Here is a 20,455-nt window from a genome sequence, read left to right as displayed (position 1 = left end):
ACACACACACACACACACACACACACACATGAACAAACACAGGCACAGCCTATTTATTCCCCAAAAAATGCTTTGGTTTTGGCCTCAAGGACAACAACAGAACAGCTTTGTGAATATAGCTCCAAGGGATAAACTTAAATTCCCATATAGATGGAAATGTTTTCAGAATTCACCTTGTCTTGGGTGCTTTTGATGGAAAAACCTGCGAACTTCTCAGTCCTTCACAGCACATAGTCAGACACGCTCGACAATATACAAACTTAATTTACATTGGACAATGCTTCTGAATGACCGGGGGGTGTCTCAAAAGAATGTGGCCAAAATGCAGACTAAATGAATTCAAATACAAATTTTCCCCTTAGGGTTAAACACAATTTATTTAAATGAAAGACTAAATAAAACCCTTACTGTAAAGTATAAACATAATGAAGAGTAAATCATCCGCACAGAACAACAGCTTGTCCAAGACAGATGAAATAGCATCTTAATTAGACAGCAATTGTTCCCCGAGAACCCTTTAAGTCGAACCGATTTAAGTCTGAATAATTCCATTTAATTACACACTGTGAAAAGGCATGAATGTAAGTAAGTGCAGTTGAGATAGAGAATTACAACGTATGATATGGAGCAAGCTAAAAGATTTGCTTGTGCTGTTGCTGCATGAATGCATGTGTTGTAGGCTGTAAACACACTTTACCCCTCCCCTCACAAAATGTGATTTTGAGAAATCAGCCACGTGTACCAGTTGAGTTGAGAGGATGATATTGGCTTTGTTTGTAATGTTTTAAATGTATAATCAAGTCATAAGAACCCTAGATCAGTGTCTTTGTTCATAATCCTGGGCCTGTCTCACGAGGTGAGTCAGTCGAGCTTTTACATATTCTTTAATAATACGGCTGACATTTGAATATGCTAAAGAGCTGGGAACAGGGAAATAAATTGGTTTGTCTTTTTCTCTAATGAAAAAAAGATTTAAAAAACTAAAAACAGAACGGAACAGTTTTATTATTGTTTCTTTTCTGATGAAGGCTTGTGAGCAAAATGTAGCTTGAATAATTCACTGGGAGTTTATTTTCAGTGCGACGTTCTTATCTATTTTTCAATTAAAAAGGCCGATCACCGCTGAGTCAAAATACTCTTTTAGAGTATCATTTATATCAGTGTCATCGTGTTGCCTCATATTCTCCGTTCCTGCAATGATGGAACATAAATCTGAGATTTACATGGACATTTAACGAATATGATGCAAAATGATATTATTTAAAAAAAATGCTTTTCACATTATGATTTTTTAAAGGCACAGAGGAACACTAGTGTTATTGTGACAGTTCCTCTCTGGTCACTCATTTAGAGATATATTTTGTCTCTCCTTGGATCCTGTTGGAAGCCCCGACTTTGGCTCTTACTGTAAAAAGTAAAGCCAGAGTTTCATTGAGAATAATCTGGATAACAAATCAAATCCTACTTTGTGAGACAGGCCTCAACAATTATTTTTATTGATGATGTTTTATGTTAGTGTGGCGTTGTTTGTGTGTGTCCTGTTCTGTTGTCGTTGTATTTACTTATTCTGTGTGTCCCAATCAGCCAGAGTGGCCTGTGTACTGTGTGTGTGATTATACGTGTGTGTGTGTGTGTGTGTGTGTGTGTGTGTGTGTGTGTGTGTGTGTGTGTCTGCCTTTGAGGGCTTGTACTTGTTCTTCCTGTTTGTGAAAGTAATGGGTGTGAATCAGTGTGAGTCTGCCAATAATCGCTCCTCACCGCCGGCCTCTCGCCCCCCTCCACCCCCCCTCCCCCCCCCCCTCCCCTCACCCTCACCCCTCCAGGACAAGACCAGCGCTCTGAGCCTCAGCAATGTAGCGGGAGTCTTCTACATCCTGATCGGCGGCCTGGGCCTGGCCATGCTGGTGGCGCTGGTGGAGTTCTGCTACAAGTCCAGGACTGAGTCGCGCCGAATGAAGGTGTCCACCGCGCGAGCCGCTGCCGCCTCAGCCGCTCAGGCCTTTCACTGCTCCGCCTTAGACAGCGGGGCTAGCGCCCCCTACACAGAGCTGCAGAGCTACGGCCTGTACGCCAACAACACTGTTAAGATATAAGGGCAGAGCACAGCCACGGGGTAGGAAACGCTGCAAACCATGTTGTTGATGATGATGATGATGATGATGATGATGACAATGATGACATCCGCCTCCTCACCTTCCAGCCCATACCAACCGTGATCACAGTAGGGCCTCTCACGGCTTCCACCGCAGTGCCAACGCTGTCCTCTGCCTCTCTCTCTCTGCCTCTCTGCCTCTCTCTCTCTCTCTCTGCCTCTCTCCCTCGCTCAGTGCTCACGTCAGCAGGGTGGTTGGATCACTTGATTCCTAAAATTGCCCTCGTGCCGTGTTTTTTCCTGATATAAACTCAATATTTCTTTAGCTCTGTAGCTAATGTGGTAGCAACGCAGGCTTAGCATATAGCTGAGGGTAGTGGTGCATAGCTTAACACCTTAAGTCAGGAGTCAAATTCCCGTTGCACTCTTCTGATTTCAGCTTACGACAATGCCCTGTGCACCGAGTTGGTCCACTCATTAAAAATAATTGCCCACATTCACAAATGAAGGCATTCCACTTTGCAGCACAGGTATGAGGGCAATTTGAATGACAGTGGTACATCTATCTACCTCTGTCGCTCTGAGCACACCTCTCCCCTGCGCCCTCTCCTCTTTTTTGCTGATTGTCTCGCAAACGCAGGGCCCATCGTAGTGAACATCTTTTATATGTCTACCATGAGGCAGGCCTGAGGCGGCTCACATGTGCTCCATCTCTGCTTCAAACCCCAAACAGTTCAACCGCTGTAGGTGCACAACGCTGTCGTAAGGACTTGCTGCTCATACTCCCTGGCTGTTGGCCGTCGTCTCCGTGGATCAATTTGCAGCAAAGCCACCTTTGATTCATTCGTCAACATCAAAGCCTCTCGACGAAACACTCTTTGTGTGAACAGGCGAAAGCGGGAAAAAAAAGAAAAAAAAAATCAAAGGAGGGCCAAGACGGATCTTTGACGTAAATCTCTTATGTTTTAATCAGCCCACTAAAAGGCACCTGATCAGTATGCCGGTGAGACTTGGTGAGCGGCCTATTAGTGCAACAGGGCGGCTTGAAAGAAACAACAACGCCGCTCCAATTAGCAGCCGCCGTGGTCACTCCAGATCTCGCGCGCTTGGCCCAGTTTAATCAACAATGGAATAGGAGTCGCTGGCAGATCCCAGACCTGCTCACACACACACACACACACACACACACACACACACACATCCTTACATCGGCGTTCGAGCCCACTGGCGTCTATTGCGCTAGACTGGCGAATGGAGCTATTAAACCAGTGAGTGAAGCGTCAGCGCCCCTTCTTACTGCCGGCACTTCATTCCGCTCCTCCTGTTGCAGGGTACAACACCGATGCACATCAGCCAGCGCCATGGTTTACCACCCGCGGAACATCACTCAGGCCCAGATGGGGAGGGTGAAAACAAGCACCCTTTGACTCCTAACAGCTCATTCTGCTCACGGGCTCTCTTGCCGTGCCGGCGTCACATTCAGATCGTGGCACAAACAGATGCTTATGCAGATATATCCGTGCCATAAATATAGAGCATCGGCATCATTTAACCTACAGCGTAGCTGGAAGTCCCTTTTCAAAGCGCATGATTCCCTGCGCCGCCGGAGTTTATCGGTTCCTCCGCCCTTGATGAGGACGTCGTGGACGCACGTGCGCGAGACCGAAACCTGGCACGTGGGCTCATTGTCGCCCCCTCCCTCTTGTCTCTTGTCTTCCCCTGACAGCAATCCATCAACGACGCCATGCGCTGCTCCACCCTGAGCAGGATGAGTGGCAACGGGAGCGGCGGAGAGAACGGGCGCATCCTCACCCACGACTTCCCCAAGACCGTTCAGACGCTGCCCTGCATGAGCCACACCGCCAGCATGGGACTGGGTGCCTCCGGCATGTGATCGTCACGTGACTGTGCTGGCGGCGGGGAACAGCCAGGGTGGGGCAGAAGAAGAGCACGGGACTCTGAAATGACCTTTCGAACACCATGGCCGTCCGGTTTGACCCATCCGCCCTACTGGCTGTCATCTGCGCCCGACTTGAACTTAAGACTTAACCTACTGCCAAAATGCACTCACGGACCGCTCAGTACAAAGTACCAACTGACTCGCGACATTTTTTTTTAAAATAAGTGGATGTTTGAAAAAGAAATACGGGAGGGTGGGGGGGGGGGGGGGAACAAAAGAAGTGTGCTGCAATAAAGAAGCCGTCAACGGAGCGTGTTTTTGAAATTTTTTACAGTGTTCATTTGTGTGAGAAAAAAAAAAAGAGAACTTTATTCTTCAGCCTGCGCTGTGCCATTTCACTGGAGTTGTTGACGTTACTCTGCGTGTGCAATACCTTCACGTCCTCCGCTGACCTCGTACTACCTAGATGCTTTCTGATGGCAGGTGCAAAACGTGTCTTTGCACAGATGTCACAGAGGAGGACAAACACTTGTGACTGCTGCAAGATGATGTGATTTTTATTTTGGGACACTCCTGCTCTCTGTCACTCGCATTCACACGGCGTTTTCCAAAGGACCAAGTGCTCTGTGTGGCGTAGCCAGTTTTTATGGTGATGTGATTCACACCGATCAGTGATAGCGTAAAGAGCTTCGTCAAAAGCAGTTTGATTCGATTACTCCTCAGTTTGAGGTCAGCGGCGTTTAAATCAGCGGTTGACCGGACTAGAAGAAAACACGCATTATTGCTACACCTCATTTAACACGTCATGCCTCGTATTTGTTTCATACATCCGCCCTCACAAACGCACACAGACAGTACACTTATTGCTACTGGGTCACGTGTTTGACTAAAAGTAAGTTGGAGAATCGAATGGTTAAAAAAAAAAAAAAAAACACTGTATTCTACTGTTGTGACATTCATAGCATATCCATCCATATACTACGGGCAATAATTGCGGCACCCGTTTAAGAAAAGAAAAGAGATGAGATGAATTCAGATACAATCTGGGGGAAACATTGCTCAAACCTTTGTTGGATGTGTTGCTGCATATTCCACTCCCCCTGGTGATATATTTCCCCAACTTGTTGAGCTCAACCCGTAGGTGGGTGGCCTGTAAAAGGAAAGTTCACCTCTTCATTGTGATTGAAACACTCGCCTGACACTGACCGACAGGTGCACAGTTCACTTTATCTGCATTAATTGGATATCAAGACCGCTGCTCGGCTCTAGAGTGCAGGCTCTAAAAAAAAAAAAAGATCTAATCTGATCTAACGGCACGTGGGGATTTTTACTCTTATTGAAGGACACTAAACTTTAAATTGACATTGCCTTTAACATTTGTTCTCCCTACACTGTCTGTGACACTCACCCTTAAGCCAATTGATAACAACCGGCAGCTTTAGTTTTCATAAAATTTTGCTTAAACAGAAGTAGATAGAAAATGGGGATGATTTTGGTCTTTTTTGGGGCAGAAGTTGACAACAATAAAAATATCTGTATCATAACGTCATCAGTCTGTACGGAGGAACCAGTAATAGTTTTTCACTATGCATCAGAGTAAGAGGTCCATTCTTTGCCTGCTTAAACACAAGCATCTTCTCGTCTCACTTCTCACTTTCCCACTTTTAACTCACAAAAATATTCCACCCCAGAACGAGGTCAGCCATTTGATCTCCTGTGTGGACAGAATATAGGAAATCATCAGCTTAAATCCAAGCAGGTGAAGCATGTAACAGAGGGTAAAATAGCCTACTGCAGTAATTCATCACAAAATAAAATCCTGAAATGCACTAAAACATCATCATCACACCAGGAGTCCAACTGTGTCCAAAGGTGTGATTTTCATTCAAGGTGACTCGAAGGTTGTTGCTTGAAATGAGACTTTGAGTGCTGCCAGATGCCAGAGGTCCGCTTTAGATTAGGTACCACGCAGCCTCTCAGATCTCTGGTTTCACAGCACAGCGGCTGCACTCATCCTCCGTTGTTGTGTATTATTTTTCCTTCTCCTCTTGAGTTTCTTCTTTAGAGAATTTGGCACTCAATTCCGATTAATGATCTTTTTTTTCTCTACGTCCTCACAGGCGCAAAAAAACTTGAGTCAGTCAGAGTTTACTGAAACCATACATATCTCCACATGTTGTAAATAAAAAGGCTTTCCTCTTCCCGTGGTGAAACTATTCGTTCCGCTCCCTCATCACGCCTCAGTGGACCTGAACTAGTTCCCTTCCGCGTGAGCACGTTTCCGTTCTTCCCCCCCTCAACTATGCGTTTTTTTTTTTTTTTTGTTGATGTTGTATTGATTATAGAACACGCCACAGCACTCTTCAGTGAAGGCTTTACCCTCAGACAGATGTTTTATATGCCATAAAAGATTTGTACAAAATTACAATTGTAAAAAAAAAAAAAGACGCTCAATGTTTGTATTATAAAGGAGGGCTGGGGTGCTGGGGAAAGTGTTGCACTTTGAATTGTGTAAAAAAATATAACACTCACACAGTGATGTTGAATAATCTGTGACGCTAAGGCTGTTTAAAGACAGTTTGGAGTTCATTTCATTTAAATTTGGTTTCGCAATTTCAAAAAGAATTTCCTGTCGGTGTTTTTTAAGTGCTTGCGATTTAACACCATTTGAGTATTTCTTTGTTGTTTTCCTTTTTCACAGTATTTTACTACTGGAATCAAATCAACAGTTTGTTCCCCAGAAACATCATTAATGTTGTTTTTTTTAGACTATGATTAGTGACAGAGTTTCAAAATTTGAAGAAAAAAAAAGTAAATGAATAGAGCTACAGTATTAGGATTCAGTCTTTTGAGAAATAATCTTTTTTTTTCTAACCAAAGTGTCCTGGAAGGAAGTCATCATGCTTTTGTAACAGAATAAAGATATAAACTATTTTTTTGTTCAGTTTTATTCCCATAAACGTCACACATCTCCCTCCTTGCCTCGGGCATTTGGGATATGACTTTAGATATGTCACGCAGAGGAAAAGAATGTGCAGCATAGAGAGCTTGCGAAGAGAGCGATGATCCAAAAGTATTTTACTACAAACTAACATTGCGAAGAAAAATCTCATTTTTAACCTGCCCAAGATAGCAAGCGTGCAAAATCACATGTAACATACACGTATACACGCAATAACAGTAAAACAGAAGAACAGCTGTTTAACCCAGTTGAGCCTGAATGAAAACAAGCACGTTCCACTATCACTTTATTCCTTATCATGGAATTAAATACATCAATAGCCATCAACCTTCCTAATTGGTTTTGATGTGTGAACAGCGCTTTTGGATTAGCATCACAAAGACCTGTGTGGACCTCCATGGTTCTCGTTAGGCTCGTTGAGATTAGAAAGTACAGACAACGACTAAGGAGCACCTTCACCCTTATTTGCATAAAAGCAGGTAAATAGATCTGCATAGTCATATACACTCACCGGCCACTTTATTAGGTACCCCATGCTAGTAACGGGTTGGACCCCCTTTTGCCTTCAGAACTGCCTCAATTCTTCGTGGCATAGATTCAACAAGGTGCTGGAAGCATTCTTCAGGGAGTTTGGTCCATATTGACATGATGGCATCACACAGTTGCCGCAGATTTGTCGGCTGCACATCCATGATGCGAATCTCCCGTTCCACCACATCCCAAAGATGCTCTATTGGATTGAGATCTGGTGATTGTGGAGGCCATTTGAGTACAGCGAACTCATTGTCATGTTCAAGCAACCAGTCTGAGATGATTCCAGCTTTATGACATGGCGCATTATCCTGCTGAAAGTAGCCATCAGAAGTTGGGTACATTGTGGTCATAAAGGGATGGACATGGTCAGCAACAATACTCAGGTAGGCTGTGGCATTGCAACGATGCTCAATTGGTACCAAGGGGCCCAAAGAGTGCCAAGAAAATATTCCCCACACCATGACACCACCACCACCAGCCTGAACCGTTGATACAAGGCAGGATGGATCCATGCTTTCATGTTGTAGACGCCAAATTCTGACCCTACCATCCGAATGTCGCAGCAGAAATCGAGACTCATCAGACCAGGCAACGTTTTTCCAATCTTCTATTGTCCAATTTTGATGAGCTTGTGCAAATTGTAGCCTCAGTTTCCTGTTCTTAGCTGAAAGGAGTGGCACCCGGTGTGGTCTTCTGCTGCTGTAGCCCATCTGCCTCAAAGTTCGACGTACTGTGCGTTCAGAGATGCTCTTATGCCCACCTTGGTTGTAACGGGTGGTTATTTGAGTCACTGTTGCCCTTCTATCAGCTCGAACCAGTCTGGCCATTCTCCTCTGACCTCTGGCATCAACAAGGCATTTCCGCCCACAGAACTGCCGCTCACTGGATGTTTTTTCTTTTTCGGACCATTCTCTGTAAACCCTAGAGATGGTTGTGCGTGAAAATCCCAGTAGATTAGCAGTTTCTGAAATACTCAGACCAGCCCTTCTGGCACCAACAATCATGCCACGTTCAAAGTCACTCAAATCACCTTTCTTCCCCATACTGATGCTCGGTTTGAACTGCAGGAGATTGTCTTGACAATGTCTACATGCCTAAATGCACTGAGTTGCCGCCATGTGATTGGCTGCTTAGAAATTAAGTGTTAACGAGCAGTTGGACAGGTGTACCTAATAAAGTGGCCGGTGAGTGTATATATATATATATCTACAGGAAGGAAAACTCAATAGATCAATTTATTGTATGTTCACTTCTTTCTTTTAGCAAAGAGAGATGTGGGGAGAGAGAAAGAGGATGAAGACATAGAACTAACGTCCTCTGCCCTGTTCAGATGAGGCGCACCGTTTGGTGAACACGCGGGTCACACGGTTCAAAGCGTTTCTTCCAGCCTCCCCAAGAGGTCTTTTTCAATAATGTCAGAAGGATCCTCATTGACTTTCCACTGTCTTTTTTTTTGGGCCGATTTGTGTCCCTATAACCAAATGATGCATTTCGTAACCTTTCATTAGAACGGGCTTTTTTTACTAAACAACATCTTGTGCTTTTTTCCTCTAAAAACTTCATCTGAACTTGGTCTGAGCTGTAAATATTTAGCACTGATAATGTTTAAATCAGTGATTCTCAACTGGTTTTTAATGGGTCTCGGGCCTCTGCATGGGAAAATAAAAATTAGAATTAAAAAAAAAATCACAAAAAAATTCCTGTGATTTTATTTTGAAGGGACTTTTTTAATGCAGCGGAGTGTCGTTTTTTTTGGCTCGTCCAACCATGTTGGGTCAAACCATTCTGATATGGGGGGGACATTGGGTTTTTAGTTTAATTAAACATCCTGAATATAAAATATAAAATTCAGCTTATGAACTTGATTTTGAATACATTTGAGAATGTTGAGAATTTTCCTCGATTTGGGTCGCGGCTTGTCATTAAGGGGTGATGGTGGGTCCCGGAGCCAGACCAGTTGAGAACCACTGGTTTAAATGGTTGCCTTGGAACTAGAAAAACAATCGAGGGTTAAAGCTCATCTGACAGCACTCGAAGGAAACATTCCTCGCAACAGTTATTCCTTGCATTGTTCAGCGTGGAAGGGGAAATGATTGTTGTTGCGTTGAGGATACAAATATAGAATGTGCCATTGTGTGGTGCATTGCCTGCGTGTCTGTGTACGTGTGTGAGTGTTGCACTTAAATAGCAGGGTGTCGTGCTGTGTCACACCCTATGATTAGTGACATCAACAACCGGAGATGCCCCTCTCTTCTTCTCACTGACAACCAAAGGCTTGCAGTGTAATTATCATCTCTTAATAGAGATTCTGAAGATTCCCATTAATGATTTAGAGACGAGGTGGCTTGCACTCGTGACACCCAGCACCACTTTTTCACATCACATCGGACATGAAGCGTGGTCTTCACTACACGTCCCGATTTCAATTTTCCCAGGCACCGCCGACTGGATTTCTGGAGTCTTTGGCACTCTGAGCGAGCACCTCAGACAAAATTAAACTGTGAGAACGATACCCACGTCCCAGGGTTTTAAGTAATCAGTCCTTATCTAAAATTAAATCTGGACGTGTCACCTGTCCTGGATCATTTGAACGCCATTAAATCACTAAAGTTAGAAATGTATTTTGCAGTGGAATGTCTTCAGTATTACAATTAAAAAGAGGCACTTTCACCGGTGAGATAATGAGGATGTTCAGAAACAACTGCAGGTGATTATGAGCAGCAGATAGATATTGCACGTTTGGGGTGAAGAAGCATTTTGGATGACAAAACATAAAATGCAAACAAAGAGGCGGAAAGTACAAGGAGACACCTCGTTCCAGTCATGGTAAGTGACGGTTAATTGAGTCCAGGTGCAGATATCTCACACACGCTCCGTCTCTCTTTGATGAGGGACGACAGCGTCACACAGAGGACACACAAAAGCACACATACTCACACTAGTAACAAGCATATGATTCCCTGATAGGAACAGATGATGAGCAAATGGGTTTTCCGGCAGACTAAAGACAAGAGCAGTATGTACAGTTCTGACCACAATTTGACAATTAGTGTTAGCGAAATTAGCTGGCTGTCTTATTCTAAAATGAGTCCCTTGGCTGCATACAATCATGAAACCGTGCTGACAGAGGTAGAGCAAAGTGAGGCTTATCCTGTCTTAGATTTTTTTTTAAACGTAAGCCCAGCTTTGCTTGAATGTAAATTTGCCATTTTATGATCCCAGATCCCAGGAAGTTATTGCTCACAACTTGTTTGAACTTTGACTCAAACAAGTTGTCTTTATATTTTGGCACACTCACATCCGATTTTAACGTAATGTGCGAGGCAAAAGTAGATTTTCAATATATGCTCCGATTTTTGAAGGCTGGTTGCTCCTTCTCTTTAAAGTAATTTTCGTATTCACTCACAGTAAATGTAGAAAAGTTAACAGTATTCCATCGTTATTCGCTTCTCTTCATGTTATCGGCCTCTGACCAGTTTAATAAAAAGCTTTTTGATACCAGAAACAGGACCAAGCTTGACACAAATTGTGCTTTTTTCACTTTTAGTCCGAATTCTTACAGCATTATTGGAGCAAATCAAAATAGTGCAGGAACACCATCCATCTTCATTGCACATACACAAAAAAACGCTTTTTCCCTTTAGTGGCACAAACTATATAAAAAGCATCCCATCATATTCACTACTTCTTTGACAAAAATCCTGCATGATTCTGCCGATGTTCTTGTTTCCAAAGTGGCTCATAATGCTGCGGATTTATATCATTTGGAGTCACGCCTTTAAGGCTATGATGACATCATCATCAAAAGCTCTGATGTGTGACTTACAAATCAGATCACTGCCCTTCTGGTATCAGAACCGAGCACTTGGATATTTTCTTGCGAGGAATTATCTGCGACGTATCCACAGTAACTGTCAAACACATGATGTTTTTTTAAATCCTTCCTGACCATAATTTGTCGAAGTTGAAGATGATGCCTGCTATTGATTTTTGCTGTGGGCGTTTCGTTTATAAATGAGGTCGGAAACTAAACTATCTTCCCGTCTTCCTTTGCATTTCAGTAATATTGTTATGAAGAGAGGACGTCTGTCTTGTTTCCTGGCATGGGAGCCGGCCTCTTTTCCTAAATAGAGGAGGAAAGGAAATCAATAGTGGGGAAGATGCTACTGCCAGCTCGTGTTGGGTGGGACGGAGTTAAGTCTCGCAGTCGTCGGGGAGGGAATGTTTGCTCCTCTTTAGAACCACTTAAGTTAACTCCCTCAGCCTGTGGAAGAAGGACACACATATCTGCATGGATGTTGACTTTTCTTCATTCAGATTTCTGCGTTTCTCTTGTCCCTGTTCCCCTCTGCACACACCCACAATCGGCTGGAGGCAGTGGCTGCACACGTTTCTGTGTGGGAGTTTTCTTCCTGCGCATATACATGAGCAGGGAGACATGGAAGGAGAAATGGACACGGGTGCACATAAGCCCAAGCACACACTCCCCGCCCACGAAGATGCTACAAGACTGAGTTCAATGAACATGTAGCACTTCTCGTCTCTCCATGCAGTGCTGCTTCTCTTATCTGAGGGCACGTTGGCAACGCACAGAAATTGGCTCAGGACAGTCTTAGAGCTTGCTTGATTTTTAAACACCTTCTTCTTTTACTGGCCAAAGATGGTTATCGCAGAATAATTCCCTTTGTTCAGACTGAACATGCGTTTTTCACAATTCAGACCTGCCCGCAGTCCTTAGAGTCCTTCAGACCTTACATCATGGCTGAAAGTTCTTTATTTCCGCCTCCTGTAAGTGAAAGAATCTAATGTGGATGTGAAAAGTTTATATCAAGCTAAAAGTGTCTAGAACCGAAACTCCATTTTCATTGTTTCGATTCCAATTAACTGTGTAGCAGTACAGAACCAACACTATTGAACAGAGCCCCTTGCAATCCACACATACAGGTGAATATTACTGTGGCCTGAGGCAGGACACTCAATTAAATATTGCTTCAGCCCTTCAGTGGTCAGTACACGTATCAAGGCTCACAGTTTGAAGCTCCACGTATCCTATGAGCTGCTGATTTATAACTCATATTGTGGTTCTATTGCTCTGTAAAGGAAAAAGTATGAGGATATGATGAGTTATCATTCAGAGTTTCATGGGTCCCCTACTCTCTACACTCTGTGGTGTTGAGGGTCACCCAGGGACCCACTGAAAGGGACAGAGACAGAGCCTGTTAGTCCGATCCTCTCAAGATTAACTGTCCCCCGTTTGAAAAAATGTGCTTCCTCATAGTTGGGGGAACAGAAAAGTTGCTCGGCTGCCAGACGCCATGAGGGTTAGGGAAAGCCCGGCGCCCTGAAACCAACATCTCTTCCTTTCTTTGCCATCTGTCCATCTGAGTGAGAGGGGGGCAGGCGACAGCCTTGAGAGGGAAGATGGATGGGGGTTGTAAACGGCCGCTGGATAAAGAAAGAACTGGCGGTGCGAGTGAGGCAGAGATGTATGGCAGCCCACAGCGCCTCGGACAGAATGACAGATGAGGGGATTATGGAACACGGCCTCCTTCCACAGTGATCACAGTTGGGGAGGCTCCCCGCTCAACCCAGGTGGACCCAAAGCCAGTCGTTTTGCAGGACGCGGTCCAAATCGAGGCGGCAGGAAACACCGTTCATTTAAATGTAATGTTTGCCTCAATAGGCCAGGATTCCCACCTTAAATCACTTCACTGCAAAGCAATGTTTCAGCAACACAACAGGAGACGTTTCTACCAGTGCATGGGGGTGTTTCGCTGGGAGCCGTGAGTGGGCAATCGCTTCGGTTTAAGCGGACGCTTTTTCATGTTCTCATTCTCAATGTCAGGGTTCACTTGACAGACGCTCACGTCACTATAGAAACGTTCTCAACTCTAAATCCCAGCCCTCACTTCCAGTGCCCAATGCAAATTTGCAAGCACACAAATCAAATTTGCCAAGACAGTCGCATTACCGACAATGTCTCTCTGCGGCAACGACGCATTCAGACTAATGCCTTTATCCGGCAGTTGTGTCACCGCACTTGTGTGTCCAGAGGGACCTCGCATGTGTGCACGAGTGCAGGTGCGTGTGCATCCGGGGGGGGGGGGGGGGGGAGACGTGTGCAGGTGTGGTTGTGCTTCTGGTAAACACACAGAGTGAAGTAATCCCCGAATAATGGATTCAGCCCCAGTAAGAGTAATCAGTGAACCCTGAGCTTAGCCTATTGAAGTTTAATAACATTCTGAATGTCAGAACACATGACAGCAGAGAAACATAATCCTCCCTCCCCCCCTAAAGAGAGAGAGGCCACAAACTTACTCGCCCCTCTCTTTCTACCCTTCTCCCACCTCTCCCTCTATCTCCCCGCTGTCGCTCTCTCTGTTGCGAATTGTACACACACACACACACACACACACACACACACACACACACACACACATCAGCATTGGTAAAGCCTTTCAGATTAGTCGGTGTGATTTAAACAGCATTTAGAGAGCAGTAAATAAGAGAGAGTTCCAGTCGAGTTCACATATCCCTATTCCCTGCAGGGGTGAAAATCAAAGTAACACAACATACTTTTTGTGTTATGGGCTGTGTGTCTGTGTGGCCCGTATCGATGTCAAACACCTTCCCTCTGTGAAAGGACGACTCGCTTGTAGCCAACACCTTGAAATTCCGTGTAAGACTTTGGCACAGCTGCCAACGGCTAATGATACAAACGAATAAAGGACGGCGATCGAATGAGATCAAGTGATCAAATGTTACACTTCCTGATTGTTTACTCCCTCACACACACACACACACACACACACACACACAAACAAAGGCAATCACATAATGATATTCACAAACGTAATCCCACAAAAGCCCAAATTGTGGCGATCCAACAGCTGTTTGCTTTTTAAATCTATTTTTTACACTCTCCTCCCCAGTTTTGACTCCGTTGCCATGTGTTTTAAAAAATCTGCGAGTCGCCACAACGTTTTACTGAATTTATCACACTCATTGACCTAATTTCATGTTGCTCCCAGCTGCATTCACCTAGCAAGTGTCCCTAATCCAAACTCAACACTAAACTTCACAGGTTCAAATGGCAGAAAGACAAAGTTATTAATTTAGACACGCATTAAGAACTAAAGGGCTATAGATTATTCCAATATTGGAGTTTGTCCTTTGGAGAAAAACACAACTATGAATCATGCTGACATTGCTCCTCATCCGCTGCATGGGTAAATAATTTAAATTGTGCATGCAATTTGCCATGTTGATATCACTTTGCTTTTACAGCTTGTTTCTGCTGCAAAGTAGTAAAACAAATAAAGAATCTCATGCAAGTTTTTCACTTGAGCAAAATCATAAGCCGATGTACCACAGTGGATAAACTCTATAATCCTCTTGGTACAATACACACAAAGTACTCAGCCAAGTAGATGCGAAAGGCCATTGTGTCCCATTCCAAGTCTTAATGTCACATTAACATGTGACTTTTATGAGTAACCTCTATTGATAAGCGCCATGATATTTATCCCTCTGACACTAGTGATTTACATAATGAAATTCTAGAAGCTGATTGTTGACTTTGAAGAGGGAAGATGTAAATAAAGTTACACGGGAAGAAAGGACACAGGAATACTGAAATCATGGCAGCTAATGATGCCGCAGTATTTCAATGGCTCATCAGCATGAGTTTGCATTAATTAAGCACTTGAATGCCTCTCTACTTCTCCCCATCTCATCCCCTCTCTCTCTCTCTCTCTCTCTCTCTCTCTGACTGGGCCCCCCCGCACATTCGGCTCGGTACGGAGAGTAATGGGAGGAAATGTCACGTTCCACCGCTGGCCGACGACCATCGCGCCGGAATGTCAATTGGCTGACTCGTGTCGGGGTGGAGGGATGGAGGGATGGAGGGGTGGAGGGGGGGGAGAGATGAATGGGCGGAGGAGCCATTGTGTGTTTTTTAAAGACATGGCGTTTTTTTGATGATTATTCTAATCCCACGAGGACCTCTCAGCCCGAACTCGGTACCTTATCTCTCCTCCGCAGTAATTCTCTCATTAAAGCACAATCACAGGCCACCAACTCTAATAAACCTCCAACTTCCTCTTTGAAAGCGGGTGGAGGAGAGTGGTGGTGAAACTGCAAATGACAGCAGGTCTGTCTGCCAGTCCCTCTGTACGTGACACGGGGGAACAGGAATGCTTTTTATAATCACTTCCACTGCAAAAAAGGGCCATTTAAAAAAATTATTGGATTCGGATATTTTTAACGTTTTAATCCATGTTTAAAAGGGTCACTCTTTATTAAAGGCGATGGATTATAGAGTGCCTCGTGGGATTCAGGCTGTGTGCAACTGGATTGTTTTTGGTTGCCTTGAAGAAGTGACTTGAAGTCACTGCTCGTGGGGTAAGTTTTAAAAAGTTAAAATCAAGCCTAACACACTGGCAGGCATGTAGCTTGCAATCCTTTTTGATTAACATATCCCACCTTCTCTCGCTGTGACACACACACACACACACACACACACACAAATACACACAAATACACACTCTAGACAGAATTTTAAACCCTTTGATCGTGAGCTAAAGTAAATATTTCAACCCCTGCAGCTTGGCTTTAATTCAAACATGGTGCAGTGAAGTGAGCCAGTTTATTGCCCTTCTCCAAACTTTTGGGAATATCTGTCTGTCTGTATGTACTGGAGCTAAACAATAAAGTAAGTAAAAAAAAATCCTGCTTTCATGGCAATTTTTAAATGAGAATTAGTCTGCTGCCCATTTACCTAACCAGAGAATATCTCAACAAATCAACCAGTATAGTCATGAAGTCAAATCAATCAGTGTAGTCATGAAGTCAAATCAATCAGTATAGTCATGAAGTCAAATCAATCAGTGTAGTCATGAAGTCAAATCAATCAGTGTAGTCATGAAGTCAATACAAATATTATGTATATTTTGTCATCAAATACTTTGCCTGGATGCGGTCCTAGTACGTAAGTGTAAGTAAGTGGTGAAAAATCTGGGATTCTAACAACTTCTGCTTCTTTAAAGGTTTGAACGAGGTTTCTGAAAAACACTGGACAGACGCAATGCAGCAACCCATTTTTAAACATTTTCCATCAGCTTTATTACCTTCTCCCCCTCCAGCCCTCCCTTTTTCCTCCTCCGACTTCTGAAATCAACAAGTCCACTGATCAACATCCCACAACTCTATCTGAGAAAACTGCAAACGATGAAGCCGGTCGGCCCCTTTACAAAGTGCTGATGATCTGAGTGTGGATCATTTAGAGATAATTATGTGTTTGATCATCAGTAACCATGGTGGACGATGTTTATATGATGTAACTTTGCAGCGATATCTCCAATGCTAAGGAGGTGAGCCACTCTGGGTTTTAATCCCTTCAAGTAAACTATGAGTGAGGTCTTTATTGTTTCTATAAGTCACATCACTCTGTCCCTGAGGACCGTAGCCCCGGTTTGGGAGTCAGAGATTCACCGCAGTGCAATTTGCGTCCACACACAGCTTAGCGAAGTAAGGAGAGGAATTTATGGAAATAATATGCATTAAAAAGACGAGAGAAGAGTCAAATTCAGACCAGGCATCTGTCATTGCTAGTGATTCAGAGGTCTATGAGGCCTCTCACTTTGTTCCTAAATTATTCATACAATCTGTCAATGCCGCTGTCTAGGCAGACTCTTCTCCCCATGTGTTCAATGATGACAGAAATCCTGCGCTACGTTCACTGCTATCTTCTGCAAATCCCCCACCGGAGGCTCACACACCGCACTCGCATAGCTCCAGCACATGGACTTGTGTGTGAGTGTATACATGTATACGGACTACATACATCCTGGAAAGTCTCCTCTTGTGTTGTTTAGAATCATTTTATATCTTTATGGTGAGGGTTGTCACATGGCTCTGCGAGTGTTCCCTCATGCAGAACCGATGAAAAACACACATTTGCAAATTCATACTCGGACGCAAAATGTGAACGCAGAAAGACACACTCGCACGCACACACCAGTCGCACAACCACAAACAGTGTGTTTCCTCTTTCTGTCTCATCCCAGCGAGAAGTTGCTTTGCTGCAGTTCCCCTTTTTTGGGGACTATAAAAGACGAGATATTCCTCAGATGTTGGAAAGCATATATTATTGATAGTCTCCTCGAAATAGCACATTCAAGTCCCTTTGTGATAAAACTAGTGATGCACACAAATATATATATAGGATACACACGGTGTTGATCCTTGCCTCTGTCTCTCAGCATTAAGAAGGATCGGTCTCACCCATCAACCAAATTTCCTTAAAATCTTTTTATTTTTATTTTGATTGTTGAATCTTAAAAAAGCTTTACATGAACTCAAGAAGAGAGCGAAGTGTTTATTGCTTCACATTGTATGACACCTTTTCAGCATTCCAAACAAATAATGATAAATGAGCCTATTTATGGGAGCAATGTACGTTTCTATAGATACTGATGTCAAGAGGATATACACTGAATACAAATGCTTGCAGGTGCACACTGATTGATATATACAGAGGTGTATTTGCATGCACACACACACACACCATCAAATTTAGTGAATACACAGGACGTCTGCGTTCAGTGATCTAATTAAGAAATGCCCAGTGAGCAGATTATCAATGTAATGGTAACCAAGGCTGACCGCCTCGCCTCCACGACAACCCGGGCATCACAATCTGAGAAAGTGTCTGTGCTCAGTGATGCTGAGCTGCTTCAAATGAAAGCAGTTAGACACTGGGACAGTTGTGGGGTCTAATTTGCGTTTCAAAGGGGAAAATCACTTATTTTCTGTTGGGAAAACCGGATGCCTTGCAAGCACAAGCACCACGGATTGGACTTTGAAATCAACACCTGTGTCTGTATTGAAGGCGGTGGAAAAGGGAGAAATGTCACAAGAGTAAAGAATACGGGGAATCATAATGACGTATTGCAAGGTTGTAGCAACCATGCAATGAAATGGATCTTGACCTCATTGAGCTGTTAGAAGATCGACTGGGGGGAAAAAACTAGGATCTTCAATTTAGAAATCAGAGGGAATTATTGTGGTTATTTGCAGTTTTATACAGATAGATAATGAATTCCATATTTCAGTGTTTAGTGAGGGAAGAGGCGTGATGATGATCATTTATCTGTGTTTGCATTTAAGATAATGGCCTTAGTTATTGCCTTAGAGTGGGTAGAGGGCATCAGGACAAAGATAGTAGTAATTGCATCAAATACATGTGCAGTTTTAATGGGTTTCAAATTGTGCCACTTCAATAGTAGAGGAGTTATTGAATAATATTCAGAATCCATGGAGTTGTCTGTTAGTTTTATGTAGGTGCCTCTCCAGAAAGTGGATAAAGTATCCCAAAAAGTATAAATAACATTAATGTACATAAGTAAGTAAAAAGCTAATGTGGTTATTAAGGGCAAAACTGCAGGAATGGAATTGAGGAAGTAAAGGGAGTTATTTTAAAAAAAAGAAACCCCTCAGTTGGAATGCAGGATCTAGAGGACGACATAAGAAAAAAGGACAGCATTAGTACTAGACTAAGAAATGTTCTTAATAGTCCACTATATGTTACCGCAAAGAATTTTAACGCACAGTGTGAATTTTGCTTGGAAGTAAAGACAGTGGACAAGGTTGATTGTTATCCATCCATATCCATTGTTAATATAATATGGGAGAAAAGGTTCTAGTGACAAATGTCGGGAAAAGCATTGAGGGGCCAATTATTGTTTCTAGTGGGTGGGGCTAATGCACCCTGAAGCTGTCCATCAGCTACCTTCAACAGCAAAAGAAGATCCGGTCATTATTATGATTTGCGTTGTGCACCTGACAGGTGTAACCATGGTGGATGATGTTTATATGATGTAGACTGTAGTTATGTTCAGATGAATGAAAAAAAGACTTGTAGAGCAACACTTTGCATGAAGTATGAAAAGATATCTCTGCATTATGCCTATAGTGTGTATATATGGGAGATTAGCCAAATGCTAATATGCTACTGGGTCTCCCAGATGGGGAAGATGATGTTTCAGTGAACTATGATTGTTTTGTTAGATTATTTAATGGCTGTGTCAGTTGGTTGGGGAAAAGTGTCAGATTGAGTATAAATTAGAGACAATCAATATATATTAAACTTCCTTCAAACTGATTTATCATTTTCTGTCCATTACACGTTTAAGTTTACTTTGGGTTTGCTACAAAGGGGATTATTTCGAAAAAGTTTCAAGTGATTTATAAGTTGAATGTGTAGAAGATGTGGAACATTTTAAAACGTTTAAAAAGTGAAATCCATATTCCGACATCAACATTCGTAACGTTGCGTCATTCTCTTTTCCTTTAATCTGAGACTGGGAGCCTGGCAGCGTGTATTTTCTCCAGCTCATTTTTCTGTTTTGGTTTTTCTTACAATATTTTTTTAGTTTTCCAACTATTAAAAGTGAAAGAGTTCAGCGCTGCCTTCTAGGAAATGTCCTCAGGTTTAACATCTCGTAGGCATGATCGTTATTTAGATTGCCGTTATACAAAGGTTTGGATCAGAATGTCAGTTACACTTGTCAGTTATGTTGTGCAATGAAGGTTTAATCCTAAAACAATATCCTGGGGATCGATATATAATTTAATGTGTTTCACAGGCAGACAACCAAAGAATACAATATGCATATGCACATTTTCATAAATATACTTACAAAAACCTGAATAAGTCTCTCTCTAAAACACATGTAACTACACATTGGATCCAACAGGAAGTACATTTCTTTCACAAACTTGTTTTTTCTTTGAAGGCGGCTGAAAACTGTTTCTCTTCTCTGCAGTTCCTTGTCGAGCTCCCTGCTGCTGACCCCTGATCTCATCTACTTTTCTAAAGGTTTGACATTAAAAAATGTTGCCTGTGTTACACCCCTGGGGAGTAATGGGGAGAAATAATCACAAGAGGGATTTTGTGGTATTTCCT

At 43.1% G+C, this 20,455-nt stretch overlaps 1 protein-coding gene across 3 annotated transcripts in view; it reads left to right on the top strand.

Moving 5' to 3' along the window:
- Nucleotides 1–4,257, top strand: part of gria1a (glutamate receptor, ionotropic, AMPA 1a) — a 58,994-nt gene extending 54,737 nt beyond the window's left edge. The window contains exons 16-17 of one of the 3 annotated variants that reach the window (XM_037462699.2): nt 1,824–1,958; nt 3,819–4,257. In XM_037462699.2, the coding sequence (XP_037318596.2) occupies nt 1,824–1,958; nt 3,819–3,986 (303 nt within the window). In that variant the 3' untranslated portion in view covers nt 3,987–4,257. Of the gene's footprint in view, nt 1–1,823; nt 2,114–2,825 lie in introns of all 3 variants that reach the window. The other 2 variants (XM_062560775.1, XM_062560776.1) reach the window with 2 other exon arrangements.
- Nucleotides 4,258–20,455: the final 16,198 nt, after the last annotated feature.

Source organism: Pungitius pungitius, chromosome 2 (assembly GCF_949316345.1).
Source record: "Pungitius pungitius chromosome 2, fPunPun2.1, whole genome shotgun sequence".
Classification (NCBI taxonomy): Eukaryota; Metazoa; Chordata; class Actinopteri; order Perciformes; family Gasterosteidae; genus Pungitius; species Pungitius pungitius.
The sequence above is the reverse complement of the archived record's forward strand: the minus strand, read 5'-3'. Positions and strand labels throughout refer to the sequence as shown.